Source organism: Pteropus vampyrus, unplaced genomic scaffold (assembly GCF_000151845.1).
Source record: "Pteropus vampyrus isolate Shadow unplaced genomic scaffold, Pvam_2.0 Scaffold1, whole genome shotgun sequence".
Taxonomy (NCBI): Eukaryota; Metazoa; Chordata; class Mammalia; order Chiroptera; family Pteropodidae; genus Pteropus; species Pteropus vampyrus.
This window is the reverse complement of record NW_011888782.1, coordinates 4207549-4230493: the sequence shown is the minus strand read 5'-3', so window position 1 is coordinate 4230493 and position 22945 is coordinate 4207549. Positions and strand designations below refer to the sequence as shown.

General features: G+C 40.8%; 2 protein-coding genes across 8 annotated transcripts in view; one reads left to right on the top strand and one right to left on the bottom strand.

Moving 5' to 3' along the window:
• OXNAD1 (oxidoreductase NAD binding domain containing 1) overlaps positions 1-6976 on the bottom strand; it is a 36775-nt gene extending 29799 nt beyond the window's left edge. For 2 of the 6 annotated variants that reach the window (XM_011354856.2, XM_023530775.1), the window contains exons 1-3: positions 6586-6974; positions 2070-2119; positions 27-153 (exon numbers count right to left, since the gene is read on the bottom strand). In XM_011354856.2, the coding sequence (XP_011353158.1) occupies positions 27-153; positions 2070-2106 (164 nt within the window). In that variant the 5' untranslated portion in view covers positions 2107-2119; positions 6586-6974. Of the gene's footprint in view, positions 1-26; positions 170-1963; positions 2120-6585 lie in introns of all 6 variants that reach the window. The other 4 variants (XM_023530743.1, XM_011354928.2, XM_023530719.1 and 1 more) reach the window with 4 other exon arrangements.
• Positions 6977-7151: 175 nt separating this feature from the next.
• DPH3 (diphthamide biosynthesis 3) lies at positions 7152-13969 on the top strand. Of its 2 annotated transcripts, none has more exons than XM_023530795.1 (3): positions 7152-7406; positions 7944-8040; positions 11480-13969. In XM_023530795.1, the coding sequence occupies exons 1-3, from the start codon at positions 7299-7301 to the stop codon at positions 11536-11538; spliced, it is 264 nt and encodes an 87-aa protein (XP_023386563.1). In that variant the 5' UTR covers positions 7152-7298; the 3' UTR covers positions 11539-13969. The 2 variants fall into 2 exon arrangements, with proteins under 2 accessions (XP_023386563.1, XP_011353058.1); XM_011354756.2 differs by having other exon boundaries at positions 7158-7406; positions 7944-8018.
• The last annotated feature ends 8976 nt before the right edge of the window (positions 13970-22945 follow it).

Here is a 22945-nt window from a genome sequence, read left to right as displayed (position 1 = left end):
AATGACACTCAAGGGCAGTGGCTCACCTGGCTAGAGTAAGATGGCGCAAGGCACTGGGCGTCAATCTCAACGAAGCAGCCTGGGTGCAGATGGCTCCAACAGAGCTTCGTAAAAACCCAGAGACCACAACAGCAGCACAAGCCATGGTGCTTCCTGGGCAAACATAAAACTAAAAGTTAAAATATTTTAAGAAAAATCAGAAAAATATCAGACTATTTTAGGGGCCAGTGAAGAAGGGGCCAATCAATATTCAAGCTAGGTGTGCTTATGTTCTTACTCATCTAACAACAAAGCAATTAAGGGCCTAACTTCACCCTGAGAAAATTACTGCCATTATTTAGAGCTGATTCAATGGATCTCTACAGTACATACATATGTAATTATTGGTGCCATCAAATATTCATATTCTCTATTAGTTTCCAAAATCTCTGACCAAGCTCTATGACTAATCTTAAGCTATTACAGAAGAGGAGAGATTTTCTAATTGCCTGATAGTTTTATTCCGCCCAAACAGCATCACATAAGTTTTAACATTTCTTGTTTAAGTGCAAGGGGCAAATTGTCTGAGGTTTACAGCAATGAGAACAAACAAACTGCAACTATATTCATAACACAGGTAAATATCACAAATATTGAATAAAAGAATGAAAGTAGTCAGACTCTAAAAGTGCAAATTCTATGGGCCCAGTCATATAAAGTACAGAAACAGAAAAAATTAATCTACAAAGTTGAAGATCAAGTTAGCAGTTACCCTTGGGGAACTGACAACATTGTTTTTTAATCTGAATGCCGATTACAAGAGTATTCTCATTTTGTAAAAATTCATCAAACCACAAAGAATGTTTAGGGCAGTAAAAATAGTCTGTATGACACCATAATGATAGACACACATCATTAAACATTTGTCCAAATCCAGAGAACATACACCACCAAGAGTCAGCTGTAAACTATGGACTTTGGGTGATAATGATGTGTCAATGTAGGTTCATCAATTTTAACAACTGTACCACTTTGGTGGGAAATGTTGATAATAGGGGAGGCTGTACGTCTGTGAGGCCGGGGTATATTAGAAATCTCTGTACTCTCCCTTCAATTTTGCTATGAACCCAAAACTGCTCTAAAAAAATTGTCTTAATAAAAAAATTAATCAAGCTGTCCTCTTAGGATTTTTGTACTTTTCTGTTTGTACGTTATAAACTTCAATAAAAAGTTTAAAAAACAAAAACCCAGAAAGGTTCCCAACATTTCAAATTCTAAAAACTACTAGCCTATCAGCAAAATCACTGATTGGGAGTCAGATAATGCATTTTTTCGGTTTCTACCATTTTGCTTTCCTCAGTTAATTTGTAAATATTTCTATAGCCAAGGTGGCTGCTTTTAACACATTATACTGCTGTATCTGTCCTTACCCACCTTAGTTAGCTTGCAAATAAATGGAGACAAATGTGAGCACTCTTTTTTTCTAAGTTCTTTTGAAGGTACTATATAAATTAATGGTAATAAACTTAGTGTTAGAAAAATATTCAAGCTAGGTGTGCTTATGTTCCTACTCCATATTCATTAATTTAGCCATTCATTTGACAAATATTTATTAAGAGCCCATTATGTGGCAGGCACTGAAGATAAAGACGTGAACAAAACAAAAACCTTCTTAGGGAGCTTATATTTTAGAAGGCAGAGATAGAACATAAATAAAAGTAAATAAATCAGGTGGTGATATAAGTCACATCTAATTTATTCAGTTATAATTAAATCGTATCAAAAAGCCCCGTTTCATAACTAATCTTTAGATACCATTTTATGATGTAGCATCTTGGTAGATGAACATGTTACTTGATATTTTCCCTAGTACATGAAAAAAGTATAAGGCCCCTTTACCTCATGCAAGACTACTAAATGTAGTTTCTCTCCTTCAAAATGTGCTAAACCAAAAATGGCATGTTAATCACTGAAAGAAACTTACTTTAGAAGCCCATGAGATCCTAGGAGTCATTAAGTATATGGCTGGCTGACTGACTGACATGCAATATTTTGGTCCTGGTATTATACTGAGACCTTCGGATACACACCAGTTGGAACACGAACAGTGTTTCCATATATTGACATTCTCACAAAGTTCCTGTAATGGCAGAGACGACATATAAGAAAATGTTTTGGGAAACTTAAAAAGCATTACTATTTCTTAGCTGCAGAAGGAAAGCTCATTATAATCAGCAGGAATCACCTCACGGCAAGTCTATTCTCAATTATCCCCTTTCCATCAATTCTTCCTCTTCATGCTTCCACTTTTCTTTTTTCTGATTTTTTTTTTCTACTTTCCTAATTGCTTCTCTTACTGCTTCACTTTTCATCTTTCTTGGCCTTTAATTCCTGCTACTCAGGAAAAACCAGACCAACAGCTGGAATGATACAGCCAGTGTCATTTAAGGCCAAATTCTCTCATAAAAATTAACTGATATATATAGTTTAATATGAAACATTGTTCTGCTCAATGTTTTAGACAACTATTGCTAAAATAAACTGTCCTCACATAAGATATATATTTTAGTGATTATGCTGTTTGAATGGCCTACCACTCAAACTAGAAAACAAAGAAATGTTAATTTTTACAAGCTGTTCTCTAAAATTCTAAAATCTTGTTTTATAATAGTAATCATGACCGAGAGTGCCACCTACTGGTAAATAAAGGGTATTTTTATAAAAATGTGTTCAAAGTGACTTCCAAAGCAATAAGGTATTTAAAAAACAAAACTACCTATTTTTTAAAATATATCAAATGGTTTCATATATTTGATGTAAATATTTAATTAACTATGCAACAGTAACATATTATTTTCTAAAACCATACAAACAAGAATATTCCATAAACGTCTGTATTCTCATAGGCCTTACTTACCTCACCAAAAATATTCTTAATTAGCTCTATTTCTAAGACAGAGAAAACTATCATAAATGCCAAATAAAACATATCCATTTATGCAGTAAAAAAAAAATTACTGCAAGCAACAGATTAAATTTGATATTTAAAATGAACCATACTGGTTTCTGTTCAATAAGTACACAAAATTTATTTAACAATTAATGGGGTGCCAGGCACCATTTCAGGCCGTGGAGACAGAGTAAAGAACCAGACACAAGGACCTTGCCATCATGCAGCTTTTATTACAGTGCGTGTGACAGATAATAGTAAACAGATAATGAGATAATTACAGATTATAATGTGTGTGATAAGAGGAAATAAGTGATGGGGCAGGTGAGGAAATACCAGGAAAGCTCTCTCTCAAGAGACATTTTAGTTGAGACCTGAATGATGATGAAGAGGCAGCGAAGCAAACATTAAAGGCACGGCATTTTGGCGGAGGCCCAATCACAGAAATAAGTATATTTGGTGTGTTAGAAGAACCACAGCCAGTGTGACTGGACAGCAGTGAGCTAGGTGAGAGTGATATGAGATGAAGTCGAGCAGGTAGCACACGCCAGATCACATCAGGCCATGGTAAGGGTACGTACTTTATTCTAAGGGCAACTGGAAGGAACTAAAGTGTTTGAATAAAGCAGGAGAGGGACATGATTAATCTACATTAAAAGATCGTGCACACTGTTAAGTGAAGAACTGATCACAGAGGGGCAAGAGTTTAAGCAGGAAGTCCAGTTAGAAAGCCCCAGTCTAAGATTAGAGTGGGACAAAGCTACAGAGATGACATAAGTAGATGAGCATGGAATGTATCTTGGAATTAGAGCCCTAGGACGTGTTGACAGATTGGATGAAGTGTGAGAGAGCAGTGAGAGAAAAATCAGAAATGCCTCAGAAAGTATTAATGCTGAAATGAAGTAAATTCACAGAAATACCATGGCATCTGTTGATTTAGAATCCTCGGTGCCACTGAGGGAGTAAGGGGCTTCTGGGCATTTAGCATTTGGTAAGGGAACCCTAGCAGTGTCCAAGTTATTTCGAGAGTGCTTGATTTGTAATCCGTGGTACTGGGCTCAGGTCTGACTCCTTCCTGCTTTTTGATCTTAGGCCAGTCATCTTTGACCATTTTTAAATGGGAATGCCAACACTACTTCATTGGATTGCTTAGAGGAATAAATATCTATGGAAGTATCTGGCAAGGAAGAAGAGTGTTACAAAAACCTAACCCAAATACATTAACCCCCTGCCTCCCTACCAAACAATCTAAAGAGGTAGTGGTTTGATATTGCTAATAAACAACTCCCCTTAGCCTGATACACAACAGCACTCATAGAACAGTTTCTATTACATAATTATGATCTATTTCCAAACTTGATTTTATGCTAATTATTTTAGTCACTGTTAATTTCCAGATCAGTAGTGTTAACATTTCATGATTTAAAAAAAAAAATTTTTTGACCTCAAATGATCCTATAGCAACTAGTAAATCTGCTTTTGTCATGCTTCCAGGGTCCCGAAATGTCTCATTACTGAATGTTTCCATTACCTTTCAGGAATAAATGTAAAGTTTAGTAGTTACTGTAATGTTTTATTTAAAATACTGGGTGGAGAAAAAAAAAAACGCACATGTTTGGCTATGTTTTTATTTTATTCAGCACAGAATGAACTCAAACTGCACAGAACCATACAGGGAACTTCCTCTAGCCAGACAAGGGTATGGCCAACAGATGGCAGGATGAAAACAGTCTGGAAGGCCAAGGAGACACTCAAATCTAGGTCTCAAGGGAATCAGCACAGCTCTAGCAAAAATCTCAGCAGTCTGCAGAGCTTCAGGGCTAATTGTTTAATCTAGCTCTGCTTCAACACCATCATATCAAGATGGCATCAAAGTTATGAAAAGCCTAGGTTCTGGGATCAGATGGATTTGAGTTCTCACCATAACTTACTGCCACTCACTAGCTTTGCCTCTCCTCTTTAGGCAAGTCTCCTTAGCCCCGAAATCTCAAATTTCCCAATGGTGAAGATGGTACTGATGATACCTATTACCTCATTGGGTGATTTTAATGATATAATAATGCATGTAAACCATCTGGTACAGTGCCTGGCACATAGTGTCAATTATTAATTCATGTCTCATTAATTTTTCTTCTTCCATTTTAGGTAATATGTACTCAAAGACAAATTGGAAAATTACAAAGAAATTATAAAAAAAATTACCCAACGACTCCTGTAACTTTTAGAACCTCAGATTTTAAGATTCCCTAGAAAATTGTTTTTGATAGATCCAAACTGCTTTCCAAAAGGTCTACCAATTTATACTTCCATGAATCAAATATGACTGCACCCATTTCTGTACACTCAAAAATGGCTCATCTTTAATTTGTAGGTACTTATTCTAAGAAGCATTGAAGAACTAAAGATGGTTCCCAACCTCAAAATGCTCATTGGGACTACAGAATAGCCACTGAAGATTCTCCCCTGCCCTCCTGTCTCCAAGATGCTACCTAGGAAGTATCTGTGTCTACAGAGAACAGTCACTGGGCTAAGCGGGCTTTGCTAGAATTCCTTTTTTGCTCAAAGAAAGCAGAATCATCCTAGTTAACCCTCAAAAAGTTTAAAAATCTTTCCTAACTGCTGGGTAGATCTCCAGTTATGCGAAATGGAGTGTCTGTGAGCCTTTGAAACAATGTATAAACTCCTTTAACATAACTTCTGAATCTTCTCCCAAAGACTCCTCTGCCTTTAGGTTTTCAAGTCTGAAAAGAGCTAAACCAGGTGGAACTTCATTTCAGTGTGCATAAAATTTGGTAACTTCATGCAAACATTTGTGTACATAAATAAGCATAGGGACGTGTACATATGTGTATGTGTATTATGTATATGTATTATATTAACATAAACTAAATATGGTACATGCAGTTGCTGAATCAAATAAAACTCATCATTTCCACACAAAAGTAGAATGTTAGATCTGAAATGGATCTTGCCAATCATCTCTAATCCAATCCTTTTTCAGTCAGAAGAAACAAGAACCAGCTCTCAGAGCTAGTTCCACAATAGTCAGATTCTGAGCCCAGGTCTGCTTCTCAGCAGAGCTTTTTTTATTGCATTGCATTCCTTCTCTGCCAAGATTTGAATTAATGCCTAGCAATGAAGCAATATCTCCATGTTGTACTAAAACAGGCACGAGCACTGCTTCCAAGACAGAGCACCTTTTATCTGTATTTCGTTTCCCATATAAATAGGCCTCGTGGTAATAACTCTGCCTGCTGATGCCATTACTTTTATGAAAAAGAAATTGTGGTTCACGTAAGTTAATGAATTTGTTCCCAAGCTTTGGCAACACACAGGCTCTTCATCTTCTAGTTATATGATTTTGGTCAAGATTCTCAACTCTCTGTATCTTAGTTTGAAGATTAATAACATGGAGTAACATCTAAACTCCCAAGGTTAATGGAAGATTATACTTAGCGCAACATCTCGCACATAGTAAACTCTCTAAATAAAAGATGATGTTTTCAATGTTACTACAAATCACTGCAGTAAATAATGTCATATGCTTGGCACACATAGGAGTAGAACTCAGTCCGTCTCCCAGGTCTTGATCCTTTCAGCAACACAATTTAGGGCATCTGGATATAATAGGGAGTAAGGAAGAAGCGGAGATATACCTGAAGAGACGAGTGCAGCGAGGAAATACAAGCTAGACGTCGCTCTGAGCTCAAGGTCACCCAGTTAACCGAAATTCCAAGGTTGCTTTTCGTCCGCCACCGGGAAGGCACGGAGGGAGACCGAGAAAGCTGAACTGCTCGTGCCGCTGCCGAAGACCAGAGCGGCGGCTCTTGCCCCAGGGGCGCCGAGCGCGGGAAGTTTGCTACCTAGGCCTGCGGCGGCCTTCAGCCGGGTCTGGTTGGGGCCTCCTAAGGTCGGTGGACATGAGCTCACCCAACAGCAGCCGCGGTCAAACGCCTCCGCGCCGCCAGCCCTACGGATACCTAGGCTGCAGACCCGGGCCAAATTCCACGGCCGTGCCTGGAAGCTTCCAGGTGTCCCCGTCGTGACGTAGCGGCAGCGCGACCGGTCATCACGTCTATTGGTCGCTTCCGTCCAATGGGCGAAGCGGTACACGACGACTCGGCAGTGAGCGCCGTCTTCCGCTGTCTCCGCCCCCTCGCTCAGGCATCTCCATGGTGACCGCTACAGGGTCACCCATTTGGCCTCCAAGCCCGCAGTGGCGTCATTGTCTCCTCGCCGGAAGCGCTAGTTCGGGCTGTCGGTGCATGGTGACACACCGCCCGGCTGCGGCCCGCATCTGCTGGGTTAGAACGACCCGGCTCGGTGTCGGGAGGAGGGGGTGACAGGCACTCTGCTGGCCCCAGTGACAATGGCGGTGTTTCACGACGAGGTGGAGATCGAAGACTTCCAATATGACGAGGACCTGGAGACGTATTTCTACCCCTGCCCGTGTGGAGATAACTTCTGCATCACCAAGGTAACTTCGGATCGAATCCCTCCGGGCGACTTATTAGAGCTGACGCATTTTCGCTGTACGACGTCCCTTCCGCCATTCAGTCGCCCATGTGGTTCATAGTTATTGTTTTGTCTTGTTTATGAATCTCTGCAAAATTGATACTCTATACACTGTCAGTGGGCACATCGTTCAGGCCTTCAGTCAGGCTGGGGGTAGAGGGTGAGCATCATCAGACTTATCGCCATTCTCCCGCACTTAGAGTCCTACTTCGGGTCTCACTTCCTGAGATAGTTCCTTGGAGGAAGTGACGCGTTTTTGTCTTCCCAGAGGTTTTGAGGCGACTGAACCTTGACTAACCTTACTGGTATTTCCCCCAAGTGACGCTTCCAGGGGAAAAAAAGGGGGGGAGGGGTTGGCGTTTCTCTCGGAAGGCCCTTTTGGCCCTCGCAAAAGGGAGGCAAGTCGCAGAGGAGCTTGCCCATAGGGGTGGCAGGGTTTGGGAGGAGGAGATGGCAAAGGGAAGACTATACTGATCATACGTGTTTGATTTTGTTACAGGAAGATTTGGAGAATGGGGAAGACGTGGCAACGTGTCCTAGCTGCTCTCTCATTATAAAAGTGATTTATGACAAAGTAAGGGAACACATTTTAAAAGGTGGGAGAAGGGTCGCAATGCAAGAACCTATAGCAACCTGTCTATATGTTAGTGCAGGAAAATGTTTTCTAAACAGTGTGTTAGGTAAATGCTATGTTTTTAAAAACATTTTAAAAGCCATTAATAAACAGCTGTATCGTAAATTAAAATTTTTAAAGCTCAGATTAACTCATTTTAGCCTTGGCAAGGCAATAAGAAAACTTTTCTGTATCTAATGAAAATTATTGCTTCCTATATAGAAAAATAATTATAAAGGTTATTTAATTGACAGTCTTTATTCCTACTTTATTTAATAAGTAATTAAAATTGTTCAGTGCTCCTAGGCTTATTTTCAAAGGAAAAATTGTATAGTATTTCTTACCTGGCTTATATATAGAATGTCAGCAATATATTGTTTGAGAAATAGTCATAGTTGTAATTTTACAATTTCATTTTAGTCTTTAGTTGTCCTGTTGTTTTTCACCCAAAGACATTAACACTAGAAAACAAAATAAATGTTATTACTGCCCATCCATACCCCAACTTTTGGTCAGTACTTGGAATAAAGTCTTAAGTAAGAAACTTAACATTCTTTTCTCTTTTTGATATGTAATTGACATAAAACAGTTTAACATTCTTAAGGATGAACTCTAAAATGAGTATAGGGAAGGTGGGACCAGGCACTTAGCCTCATGAGAGGATAGTTTAGACTGTAATTTAGAAGTTTACTGACTTATTCATATATTAAAATGTGTTCTAGAACAAAAAGAGAATGGGACAATGGAGAGCAGGAGTGCTGTTTGAGGAGATGTTATAGATTTAAATAGGGTGATCATGGCAGGCCTTGTAGAGCAAAGACTGAAAGAGTGAGGGAGTGAGCCCTATACATATGATGGGTAAGAACAGCCTGGCAAAAAGAACTTTCAGTGAAGGGGCCCTTGGCCAGGAACATGCTTAGTTTTATCAAGGAACAGCAAGGAGGCCAGCGTGACCAGAGCAGAGTAAATAAGGGTGAGAATTGTCTAAGATGAATTCCTGGAGTAGGCAGATCACAGAGATGTTTGTGGGCCACTTTAAGGACTTTGGCTTTTCCTGTGAATGATATAGAGAACCGTTGGAAGATCCTTGAACAAGGGAGTGCCATGGGCCAGCTCGAGTTTTAAAAGAGGGATTCTGGCTGCTGTGTCCAGAGTAGACTGTGAAGGAACAGGGGCAGAGGCAGGAGAACCAGGTCGGAGGCCGTTAGACTAATCAAAGGAGGGGATGAGTAGCTTGGACCGGCTGCAGCAACAGAGATGGTAAGAAATGGTTGGATTCTGGATATACTTTAAAGGACAGGGATTTTTTTACTGATTGGATATAGGATATGAGAGGAGTCGAGGATGATTTAAACACTTGTGGCCTTTGTAACTGGAAGAATGGATTTACTACCAGCTAAGATGGGGGTGGCTGCAGGTATAGGAGTGGAAGTTGGGTGTACTATGTTCAAAAGGTATATTTTTCATCAAAGTGGAGCTGGTGAGAAACCGATTGGATATCCAAGTTTGGAGTTCAAAAAGTGGTCAGCAAGCACTGTAAATTTGAGATTTATCAGCATGTAGATAGCATCTAGAGCCATGAGATTGGATGAGATCACCAGGACTGTGAATGTAGTACAGATGGAGAAAAGAAAGAACTGAACCTTGGGGCACTGCAACGTAATAAGTCAGGGAGGGAAGTGAGGAATCAGCAAAGCTGGGGGAGAAGGAGCAACCACTGAAGGAGGAGGATTCATATTCCAATATCATATCGTGGAAGCCAGATGAGAAAAGGTAGAGGAAGTACTCAACCTTGTCAGATGCCACTGATAGAAAGATAACTGGAAATTAACCATTGTCTTTAACAGGGTGGCCATTTGTGATGGTTATAAGAGCAGTTTCAGTGGAGTAAAGGAGACAGAGCCTGACTGATGGGAAACTTGTTGGAGAGAATGAGAGAATAGGAAGCAGCAAGTGTAGACTTTACTTTCAAGGAGTTTACTACAAAGGGGAGGAGAGACATGGAGCAGTAACTGGTGGGGATCATGAGAGGGCCTAATGGTGGTAGACATTCAGCTACGTGGGTGAATGGAGACACAGGAAGTTGGATTTAACCAGCTTGTGGATTTGCCGAGTGAATAGGAAGGAGTGAGAGAAGAGCAATTGTGATAATTGACCGTGGAATTTAAACTAGGTAAAGAAAACATTAAGGGAGTGAGCAGCAGTGTAAAGGTGGTAGGATGAATATGCTAGAGATCTCAGAGGGGTTGGAATGAGGGATCCGAGGCGGGTACAACAACAGAGAGGAGTAGCGATGATATAGTTTCATGACGTAAGATTCAAAGTTGGTGGGGTTTTGAGAGGGAAGGAGAGCAGTAGCGGAAAGGAGCGACCAGCTTCTCCTCCAGTCTCTGTGGTACTGGGGCTCTGAGAAAACACGGAGCCATCACTTGAGGGGTTACAGGTGAAACAGTGCCCTTAGGGGATGGCCTTTTCTCAGCCTCAGCGTTACGGATATTTTAGGCTGAACAACTTTGCTGTACAGAGCTGCCCTGTGCATTGGAGGGTGTTTAGTAACATCCCTGGCCTGTACCCATTAGCCAGTAGCACCACCCCCTCAGTCGTGTCAACTCAAAATGTCTCCAGATGTTACCAAATGTCCCCTGGAGGCAAAATCAACACACACACACCACCACCACCAGCACTACACCTTGAGACCACTGTGTTAGAGCAAGAATGTGCAGGGACATTTTAAAGAAGAGGTCGAGAATATGGAGCATTGTTCTAATGATGGACCATGAATTCCAAAGAGCACATTGGGAAGGTTCCAGGTGCTAGGCAGGAATAAGAGAGTGAAAGGGGCAGGATACAGGCTGATCCTTACGGTGACCAGATTGCAGGAGATTAGGGGTAACCTGGGAGGCAGAGATTTCTTGCAGTAGCTGATGTAAACAGGATAAATGATCAGAGATCGGATTTCATTTATAAAGCAGCTAACATTGCAAATAATGTTGGTTGGGAAACACATAAAGAGCTGTCCCTTTTGTTGGAAGAAATAATTACTTTGAAGAGGATGGATATTTGAATGACCAAATGTCGAAGTGGAGAAGTTTTAGTATAAGTAGTAGTTAATACAGTAACTTCAAAGGTGTGGCAATGTCTTTATAAATGTGATTTCTGAGAAGTGGATGCTTCTGTAGTGAAAGTGAGCATGCTTGTTTATAAGATAAGGTGCTTTATATTAAATATGAATTTAGGACTAAAAAATGATACACTTTTAAGTTTATAATTCTGGTGTTGACATTGACTCCAAACAAGGATGAAGTGATACAACAATGGGAGAGTTCAAAACTGGATTGATTCTGTGACAAGATGAAAGTTTAATATTAATATGTTTGTGACACAGGCACTGAATGATTAATGTTACGTTTGTTCTTTCTTAGGAGCAGTTTATGTGTGGAGAAACAATCCCAGCCCCTTCCACCAGCAAAGAATTAGTTAAATGCTGAAAAACACTAGGAATCCAAATCCTGAACATTTGGGAATGAGCCAAGCTGAAAAAATGAATGCCGAGTTACTGGCTTCTTCATGAGGACAACCGTTTTGTAGTTTGCTGTTCCATTAGAGGATGGATTCTTTCCATCGGCTGCCAAGTTCATCTCCAATTAAAGGAGCAAGTCTATGACGTGACATACTTGGATTTTGTGCTTAGAACTTTGAATTGGAAAAAGTGTTCTTAATTTTCCATCTGAATTTAAAGGAAGACAATTTCAAATCAGTGCTTTCTTTCCGTTAGTTTTATTTTTATATCTTATAACTAATTATTATCCGATAGCAACATCATCTACCTCAAAGTCATTAGGATTCCTTAATAAAAAAGAGATTTTTATTTTCGAATTGGTTATTAAGATTATTAAAGTTAGTCCTTTTTGAAATTTGACATCAGCTTTGCTGTTCTGAACTTAAGAATATTAGTTCCCACTCCAATCCAGTCTTCTCAGTCTTGCCATTATTAGAATGTTCCCGTTGTTAAGCATGCCTTTTCCGTTGTAGTTCATGCTTTGTGTTCTGGTCATGGTATTAGGAAATATACTGAGCTCACAATTTTTCCAGAGCTAAAAATTAGTGAGAAAGAAAAGTCAAAAAGTGAAATGGTCAAAGAGCGTGGCATTTCTCTATCGATATTCTGCATGCTTCTTGAAAATCAGGACAGGATTAAAACAAACAAAAAAAACAGCCAAAGGAAGCGAAATTGGTAACAGAATGATAAGTGAAAAACATGCCAAAGTAGTAAATTAAATACTTGAACGTTGTTGCCAGATCAGAGCAAATGTTTCTGTGTCTTGAGTTCTTGTTTGTTAATTTTTAGATATAGCTAATGAAATTGCATTCTAGATCAAGGGTAATGTCAAGTCTTCATGGCTGGTGGTAGTGCCTTTAGCATTATCGCAAAATCAAGTCACTACTCCTAAAAGGCAAAACTCTTGTATTTTCTGAGGATGAACTTGAAAATGAGATGCCCGTTCTAAATAAGTATGGCCCTGAGAGCACATCTGATAATCCTCTGTAAGTTGCAACCAAACCAAACATTTGCTCTTACAGAGAAATATTGCCCTGGAGAAAAATATATAAATATAGGCCACCAGTCTTCCTTTGCTGCAGTGCTGAGAGTAGCAAGAAATTAGAATCACTTACATGGAAATTCAGAGATTCACTTTATAATTTTGCTGTGTGTATATAAAGTTTAAAAATAAAACATGTCTGGCAGTTTATTTTGGGAATGGCTCCTATAATTAGAAAGAAAAATAGCTTGCCAGAATGTGAACATTCTATTACTGATTGATAAATGTGCTGCACACACTCATCGAGGTTTAAATTAAAATGAGTGCCTTTTTTTTTTTACCTGCTAGCAGCATGGCTATGTGCAGCCATTAGGCTTAGAAATATATCATTTTAAAAAAATGTGTGCTAGAAGTGCTTGGTACATGATATGAAGCATTATATGGCATATTCTTGATGTGATGAGAAATCTCATTGTTCGAGACACTGACATCCCAGAAGTAATCCACAGTTGCTTTGGAACCAGTGATGGCTCTGATGAACAGAGCAGGTGCTGACCCTGTGGGAATGAGCTGCAAAGAGGAACAAACTGTCCCATACACAAATGTTGATGGTTTATAGGTATTGATGACATTAGCTCCTTCAGCTGGTGATAAATTTCAAACAAGAACAGACACCCTTGATATAGGTCAATGAGCACAGAAGAACAGGAAGACAAATTGCCCTAGTCCAAACATCCCAGCAGAAAAGAAGCATAAACAGCAATCAGTGATCAGCGATAAGCTGCAATCATGGAAACGATTTTGTTTCCAAAGCAACTGAATCACTAAATTTCTTAACTACAAAAGAACACATCAGGATTTAAATTTAAATTTCTGTTAAGCAGAAAGTAAAACCAGGCAGGGTCTTTTCAGATATTCAGCTAGAGTTCTGTGTGATATATGTGCCTTATTTAGCTCAGCAGATATTTTTGGAGCACCTCAGAGAACATTTATAATCCAGCCTCTGTCTCTCACTAGCTTTATAATCTTTGGCAAGGCCAGTGGATTCTTCATCTGTATACTTATAAGACTGGATCAGGTAATTTCTAAAATGTCAGTTCCATAATTTCAGGCGTTGTAGCTTGCAGGAGCTGAAGTGGCAATTGAAACCTTTATAAACTCTAAATCACGAATTACAGAGACTCCATTCTTCAATAACAATATTATTACACTTCGGAGTTTGAAAATTATAGTCAACTGTTTAAAGCATTCTACATGTCCTTTCCACATTTAGAAGCATTTTCCTAGCACTCGACATTTTTGTAACTGTAAATATTAATTTATTACCAAAATAATTGTATTGGCAGGCTAAATAAAGTCAGATCATTCAGATCCATTTGTTTTCATGTGTTTTTTTCTTCCCTGAAATACCAACATTTTATATTTAAGAAATTTGGTGTAATTGTATATGACATAGAAATCTCTAACCTGCTTTGGGGCATTGTAAATAGGTTTGGGGTATTAACAGAAGAGTTTTTTTAAAAAGGAAAGAAATTGCCACTGTTCCTATAGTCTGGCCATATGCATTTGGGATCTGGATTTTTATTGTTATTTGAAATATATATACATCTTTGAATCAAGTAGCATTAAGGAAAAGATAGTTGACATTCTTAGGTGAGTAATTCAGTTTATTACTGGGAAAGAAGACATCTTTTATTTAACGCTAATGATCAATTCCTGCAGTGGTTTGAAAGCCCAACCCTGGTCAGTTTGAGTCTCAATTCCTCCACTAAAATCTTGGACAAGTTCCTTAATCTTTTTGTAGCGCCAGATCTTACTCTGAGAAATACCATGCTAGTACCTCTTTCCTAGGTTTATGTTTGCTCTGTGGATCCATTCATTCAGCAAGTGTGGAGTGCCTGTTACCTTCTAGGCACTAGGTGAGGACAAACAGGGTTTCTGTCATTATGGAGCTTGCGTGCAACTGGAACAGAGGAAATAAGATTACAGACTGGTTTGGGCCCAGAAGGAAACAAACCAGGTGATGTGATAGCTGCAGCAGGTGCTTTTGTAAAGGGTAAATAAACAGAAGTTGTCTCAGGTCCGGCACTTTTTCCGAGACCTAAAGGGTGAGAATGGAAGCCTATGAAAATGATTAAACAAGTGAATGACTATAACACATTTAGCACAATGCCTGTCATATGTGCAGAAAAAGATTATTCTAATTAAAAAGGAATTCAACGTTGTTTTGAGCATTGAATGAATATGAGAAGTTTGAAATATTGGACATGCCCACACCTTACTGAATATCTCTGGGGGTGGGTTTTAACATGCCCTCCAGATGATTCTGATGCAGCTAAAGTGGTCTAGAACTGGTTTTCAAACTTGGCAGCACCTGAGGAGCTTTAAAACTATTGGTCTCCCAGAGAGAGTCTGATTTAATTGATCTGGGTGCAGCTAGAGCATCAGGATTTTTAAAGACTCTCCCTGTTGATTCTAATGTTCAGCCAAAGCTCAGAACCACTGAGCTAGGAAAGCAGAAAATTTATAATTGCAAAGTAAGAAGGATTCAATTTTTTAAAATGGTCACACCTGCTTTGCACATGGAACAGTGTGTGGGCTCAGTTGGCCACACACTTTGTGTTCAGTCATGCAATCAGCCTTAACAAGTGACCGGAGATCCCAGGCTGGGCTAATGAACACAGTGGGAGAGCCCCAATTTGGGCAGCCTCTGGGCTGTGCCCCCTATTTAAACAGGCAATCACACTTTTCCAACACGCACTCTGGCTGCTAATTACACATCTTAGAAAAGTGACAGCTTCCGCAGGTGTAAGTAATTAGAATTTCTTTAACTCCATTTGAGACGCCTGCCATTCCCTACTTCCTACAAAGCAAATTGCTCATGATTACATATTTGGCTGGAAAACCATTTACAAATTTTTCCTTGTTAGGGGTTTAAAACAAAGGACATATGAAAAAGAAATCACAGTGAAAAATACTAGCCCTAGCTCACAAAATGCTTAAAATAGGAGAAGGAACAGCAGAATCTCTATCTTTCTCTCTGGATTTACAGGAGAACCCTAGAACCCAGAAAAAAAAAACCAATAGAATACTGAATGAATATTAATCAAATTCTAGGAAAGCATGTTAGCATTATTCAAAAGAAAACTGGTCACTGCTAAAATAAGGGGAGAAAAGTCACTAACCAGTCTTCTCCATACCCTGGTTCTGGTAAACAAATTTGAGCTTGAAGGGATATCAAAGTTAGGCACATCCCACTGCTGGAGTAGGAACAAACCATGGAGGCAGCTGGTGCAGAACTCTGGGAAGGTCATTGCTTCTGTGTTGCTTCTGAGTTCACAGCCAAGCATTTCATGATGAGCTGGGAGTTGCTGTTGGTCAGTAAAGGTGACAGTAAAAAGAGCTGACTTGCAGTAGGAAAGAGAGAGGATAAATTAACCACTGGCGCCTCCACATCTGTCTCTCACCACCTCTAACTGCAGCGATCTTCAAAGTCACAGCTGCTGCTTCCTTTCTGCCTTCCAAATTTTGCACAAATCTCTCTTTTTTAGCCAATTGTAACCCAGAACCATATAGGGAAGAGAATCCTGGAAATCATTGTTCCAGCTTAGCCAAGTTGATATCGTAGCTATTATATGGTAGTCAATAACTAACATAGTTATTGCTATTGAAAAACTTCTCAAATCCACATGAGGATCTGGGTTAGAAGCCCCACAACATTTAATCTTTGTATAACCTGGCAAACCTCGTCATAACACCTGCTTCCTGAGATGAGACAAACACTGAGAAACTAACCTGGCTTCCAGTGCAGATTGCAGAGGCACAGTGGGCCCAGCAGGCTGTCTCCAAGGAAGGCAGCTACCTCGGTCCTAGAGGGCCAATGAGGGGTATTGGATGAGAGACGGGATTCGATATGAAGAAGCTCACAATTAGGGATGAATGTCTAGTAAGGGGTGGGGGTATCCCAATAAGTGGCATCAAGCCACAAGAACTATTCAGTCCAGGAGGGTCAACCCTCGAGACTGGGGTAGGCAAGGAGTTCTCATTTGAGACCTGACCATGGCAGCAAGACCCAGTCACTAGGCAAAGATTTGGGGCCAGACTTCATTCTTAGAGAGGAACTGAGTTCTTGGGTAGGGTCAAAGGATGTACCTTTGGACAAAAATTAATGTCAAGGTTGAGAGAGGAGAAGAGAAGGAAACAAACCCTTAATTGGCACCACCTGTGATCCAGGCTCTTCAGATGCGGGCAGCACAGGCTACCCGGGGTCATCCCAGAAGGCACCAGGTCCCAGTCTACAATCCCAAGTGACAGAACTTGAAATATTACTGTAGCTAGCAGGTATTTCTGAACTACTAATTAGTGAGGATGACAAGAGTGAGCTAGCTAGGATGGGGGATTTGGACCATTTAATGCAATTGAATGAGATACGTATAACGCAGCAGAATGTTTGCACACAGTAAGAATTCAATGAAGAATAGTTTAATCTTACATATTTCTTGATCCATCAAAAATGACTCAAAGACTATGATCTGGGGAACTTGCCTGAATTTATAGATTAAGACAACAATGGACTTAGCTATAATATATCAGAATCCAATCCAGAGAAGAACTGTGAGTGGTTGCGAATGAAGGATTTGTTATAAGGATTAGACTTTATGTTTGCGGGAGTGAGTGGTGACATCGAGGCAAGGCAGTAATCTCTGCATCTGATGTTGAGCCTAACATAGCTATAAGTCAGCCAAACTGGTAGTTGGAAAAGAAAGTCTGGTGTGAACAAGACAAAATACAAACTGGAACCTACACCTGTCTCTCGCCACCTCCAACCTTGATGCTGTGAGTGGCTTCCAGGGTGCCTTTCCTCATGGAGGTGCATAAGTACTTGGTCCAGAACAAGACAAGCTAGCAGATCAGCACAACACGTGTAGTGCTCACTGCTCCCTGTGCCCTACTCCAACCTTCAGAGCATAAAAACATGTCTGCTGCTTTACTTCCGGCTTCCAAAAATGGCACAAAATTTCTCTGGTGGTCAGTGCTAACCTGGAACCACACAGGGAAGGGGATTCTGGACAGTGTAGTTCTGTAGTCTCAGCTTCGCTAAATTGTCACTATATACAATGTTGGGGAAGCCAAGGCAGGGGCGGGACACCCTATTTATTCTTAAATAGGTAAAGTGATAACAACATGACGTCATTTAAACCATACTGTAATGTTAATACTATTATCCCCATGTTAATGAAAACCAAGTCTTTGCCAGTGCATCAGCCAGGTGTTGTTGCATTACAAACTACCCCCAAATTTAAAACGGTCGTCATTTAAAAATTTTCTTATGCATCTATGTGTCAGCTGGGGTTGGCTGGTCCTGCCTGAGGTTGGCTGGTCCTGGCTGGGGTTGGCTGGGCGTCTCTAAAGTGCAGGCTGGGCCTGGGTCTGGTCCCACGTCTCCCTTCTTCCTCCGACAAGAAGCATGAGAGTTAATTCCCACTGTACGTGCACATTTCAAGTCTTTGCTTGCATCATCTCTGCCAACGTACGTTCGACAAAATAAGTCATGTGGCTGAGCCCAAAGACAACCGGGCAGGAAAATACAATTCTCCAATGACATGGTGGGATGGGAAGGAGTGAATATTTCTGAAAAATAATCCAAACTATCACAGTCATTAAGTGGCAGTCTTGGCATTTCAATCCAATACTTTTGACTCCAAATCCCATTTTCTTTTCTTCTGTGGCAGTGTTTGAATAACCAAAAAACTTTCCAAGTAATAAAATGGAAGCAGTTGAAACATTAAGTCAGCCACCCTCATCTTGCTGGCCAGACATCAGATAACAATCCTGTGGGATTAATCTTTGCTATGTTTGCCTTTTGAGATGAGCAAGACTTTGGCCGTGTTTCTCATACTCAAATTCAGAACCACGGAACTCCAATAATGATAGGTTAATATTTCCAAAGTCTGTCAAAAATGCCCACATGAAGATATTTATTAGCTCTAATTATATAGAGAAATGGGGCTATGTGCTCATACAGTGCCATTAAAAGTGAGATGTAATGCCCATGGGAATCTTGACTACTCACCTTACTGCTGTGTCTGCTGGCGCTTTGCGATGATTCATTTTGAGTGTTTTTATTGCAACTAATTCCCTGATACAGTTCAGCGTTATGCAACAGTTTGTTATCTAGACTGTTTCATATCAGGTCTGCTGTGATCTGTATGGCCATATCTGAAACTTTGAACTTTGGACCTTTAACAAGTCTGCGAAATATAGCTTATACAATTCCTAACGAAATGCGGCCTACTTATGACTTGTCCGTCTGGTTTGGCTAAGCACTCTCCACACCATGCTGTGTTAGAAGGGAAAAAATCAAGGTTGGACACGAAAGAGGACTTTCCACTTAGGATAGTATTGAGATTAGTATTAGTTACCCCCAAAGACGGGTAAGTAGTGTCATTAAATCAATAAATATGCTCCAAGAATACTTTGTCTATGAGAGATGGGCCTAATCTCTGTGCAAGGGGGAGTTTTCAAAAAATAGAATTATATTACAGAGAATCTTTAAGAACAGGATGGATTTTTTTAACCAATAAGTGACTCAAATGTATGTATTAGCAGTTAAATGATTGGAAACTTTGTTCTTTTTGCCAAACATACTCATCATGAATTTTAAGAAATTACTGCATGGACATAATGAGGCAGCAGGAGTACCTGACCTCGTCCAGATGGCTCTGGTTTTTCTCGCTTGCACATGTGTTCCTGCCCTGTCTGTGGGCTAAGTGGGTCAGGGCCTCGGGCAAAGAGGCCAGGGATAGTACTGGTCACCTCTCCGGGCCTTGGTCTCTCAAATTCTGTAAAGCAAAGATTTTGAAGAGATGATTTCGAAGGTGCCTATCGGCTCTGTTCTGATGTGACTTTGAGCAGGTGAATAGCTCTTCTCCTCTCTGTTCTAGTTTCCTGGCTTGGCTGAAGGGGCAGCCTCCAGATGACTCCTGTGCTCTGGGCTGTAGGACTGGGAGGAGGCTGAGAAGGAATGGAGGGGACTGAACGCTCTCAAGAGAATGATTGTGAACTAAGGCCCATATGAGAAGCCAGAGCCCCACTGAGCATGCCAGCTTGCTGAAGGGCATATGCAGCCAAAACCTCTCTGGACCCCTGTGTCCTCTTTCCCAAGAAGCAGCCTACTTGGTGTGAATGTCCGGGCAGCTAACATCTAAGGGACCTTCACTCCAAGGTCTGAGGCAAACAAAGCCCACTGGTTATTGGCCTTGGGGACTTCTCGAGATGTACCTAGCAGGGTTTTTGCATTCTAGAGCTGCACCATCCTACATGGGAGCCCCTAGCTACATGTGGCTTTTAAATTTACATTTTATTTAAGATTAAATAAATTAAGAAGTCGATTCCTCAGTCACACTACCACATTCAAGTATCCACGTAAAAAGTGGCTATGGCTTAAGGCTACCATATTAGATAGCTACAGTAAAGAATATTTTCATCATCACAGAAAGTTCTGTTGGACTTTCTGTTCTAGAATGTGGCACAGTGTTCAAATACTGTATGAATATAACACACCTCTCCCAATTTCTTTGTATATTACCTTTCTTTCTTGACTTGCATTAAAATGTCCTAGTAATATATTCTTAGAGAGTGAAAAGGATGAGACATTTGATATCAGAGACCTGGGTTCAGGTCTCAGCTCCCCGCACCAAATTTAGGAGAGTTAGTCTGTTTCTGCAACAATAAGATAAGAATAATAAACCACCTCCACAGATTATGAAAATCAAATGAGATAATAAACATGGAGTTATCGGTAAGCCCTGTGCACTATACAAATGCCATCAAGTGATGCACAAAGAGAAAGGGAGGGGAGGTTGACATTATACTTCTGTCAAAAAAAGAGGTGGTTTGGGGAAATAGTACTGGTGGGTTTTCAGAAGGGACTCTAAAGGTAAAATAATGATGCTTTCTTTGGGGACAAGGCACTTACCTCCCGCTTCCCTCTCCTTAGTGAGTCTTCTTGAAAACTTAATAAGCCTGATAAGATGCCCAAAGTTTGGGTTTTATAATGCAAGGTCAAGGGCCCTTCCAACCTTTGAAATTATAGCCACGTACCATAGAAATTAGCTCAGACGTCTCTGGAGGTATACAGGAGACGATCCCAAGGCCCGCCCATTTGTCTCTCAGGTGATGAGAGAAGTTTGCATTGTTCCTTCTTTTACTTTACTGCACAAATTCTCATGAAATTCTGTCCGGACTCCACAGTCACTTTTGTCCTACCTTCAATGCACGTGAGTCTGTGGATGTTTACCCAATAATAAATTGTGTCCACTCTCTCTTTTTGTTGACAGAATTGTTTTATTTCCCCAATGAGATCAACGAATGGTTGGATTTCCCATGTGGAATGAATGGAGGTGCCTAGGGGTAAGCACCCCCCGGAGGAGACAGGCTCACAGGGGAGGAAGGGCTGGATTTCTGGCAGGCATTTAGACCTAGGACAGAAGAGAGTAGCTGCTCTGGTTTCCAGGGCCCATCAGTGGCGTAGCCCAGGAAGGGAGAGGGTTACCACAGGCTTATTCTGAGATCGCCCTGTGCTTGCAGGGCCTTATGCCTCTAGTGGGGCAGATTCTAAAAAATGTAACCTCCTATAAAAGCCCATGAAACAAAATTTCTGTTTCCAGTGCTCTAGGGCTCTGCCTAACATAAAATTTAAAATCATTGAGCTTCCAAGAACAACAAAAAAGTCTCTGCCCTTTCCTAGAAGAGGCTGGGAAGGAGCCCCTAGTCACACTGTGCATTAGTGGCCGAAGCTGGTGGCAGATTCTGGGTGCCTGTCTGCCTTTTGCAAAAGAGTGGTGGGTGATAACACAGACATGTAAGTATAGTGCTACACAGGGGCAGAACACACGGGGCGAGGGGTCCCCAAGGGCTGTAAGAACTCAGATGGCTGAGGGACAAACAAGGGAGGGAGTTGCCTCCTCCCACTGAAACTGGGGCTTACACTGGGTCCAAAAAGCAAGTCAGCTGACAAATTCAAAGATGAATTCAGTAAAAACAAACAAACAAACAAAAACAATAACTACATATATTCCCGTCAATATTCTTTCAAGTCTTTTGTTACATAATAGGACATTTGACAACTGCTTTGCACATGTTTATGCTTTTGGACAACTTTCATAACTTTTCATTATTTTCTGTTTAATTTCTTTATTTCCTGCCAGTATTCCTGGTTTCATATTGCTTATAATTACAAAATGTGGGGAAGATATTAATGTTGAATAAAAGGGGCTCGACTGGTACAAATTAAATGTTCAACAATAGAATTTCATTGTTTTGTCTCATAAGTAATGCATCCTCATTAGAGAAAAATCGCAAACCTCAAATTAAAGAAGACAAAGAATGAGAGCTCCTGTCACCCTAACTTCCCTGAGAACTCAGAAAATACTTGGTAATACCTTGGTGTATAACTTTCTAATTCTTTCTGTCTATCTGTCTGTCTGTCTGCCTGCCTGCCCGCCTCTCTCTCTCTCCACACACACACACGCACACACACACAAACACACACGCGCGTGCGCACACGCGCGCACATGCGGAGGCACATGTGTACTTTTTTCCGACAAAAAAGAAATCATTTTGTACATGTTTGTTTGCAACTTACCACAGTTCACACAAACAATCCACCAGTTCTTGGACTTCTCCACTACTCTCTTAGTATTGTAAGTTGGGTTGTTCCAATATTTTGTTATTATAAACAGAAATAATTGACAGAAATAAGTTAGACTAAAAAGGCAAGATAGAAAAAAAGTCTTGCAAAATTCTGAAAACAATGGATCTTTGGGCGACTGAGGCCCTCTCGCGGGCCACAGGTCCAGCACACACAGGACAAAATGGCCTGGATCCCAGTTCCCCAAGAGCTCCTCATCTAGCTGCTCACCCCACCCCCTTCCCGTTCCTTCCTCTTCCCTTGGTCCCAGGATTGGAGAGCCTCCCTTGCTACCTCCTCTTGGAGTCACTGTCCGCTTTGCAGGCCTCTCACCTCCAGACCCCAGTTAGAAGAAGGGAGCACTTCTGTCACCCCAGATGACCGAGAGAGCTAATGGAGCCTTCACACCCATCTCCCAACCAGTCCTAAGCTTCTGCTTGTCAGGGGCCAGGCAGTCCAGGCCCAGCTGGCATATAGGACAACCCAGGACACTGGCATCTGCTTCCTAAGAGCCTAACAATTCACCTGAGTGAAGAGTCCAGGGGAAATAAGCCCCTATGTCTACTGTCCTTGGTTCAAATCCCGGGTCTGCCACTTATTAGCTGTGTCAGTTTAGGAAATGGTTTAACCTTTCTGCGATTCAGTTTCTTCCCCTG

Coding starts and splice junctions, on each gene's coding strand:
- DPH3 (XM_023530795.1), top strand. CDS start 7,299: ATGGCGGTGTTTCACGACGAGGTGGAGATCGAAGACTTCCAATATGAC. Junction 7,407..7,943: donor ATAACTTCTGCATCACCAAG/GTAACTTCGGAT, acceptor ATTTTGTTACAG/GAAGATTTGGAGAATGGGGA. Junction 8,041..11,479: donor AAGGGAACACATTTTAAAAG/GTGGGAGAAGGG, acceptor GTTCTTTCTTAG/GAGCAGTTTATGTGTGGAGA.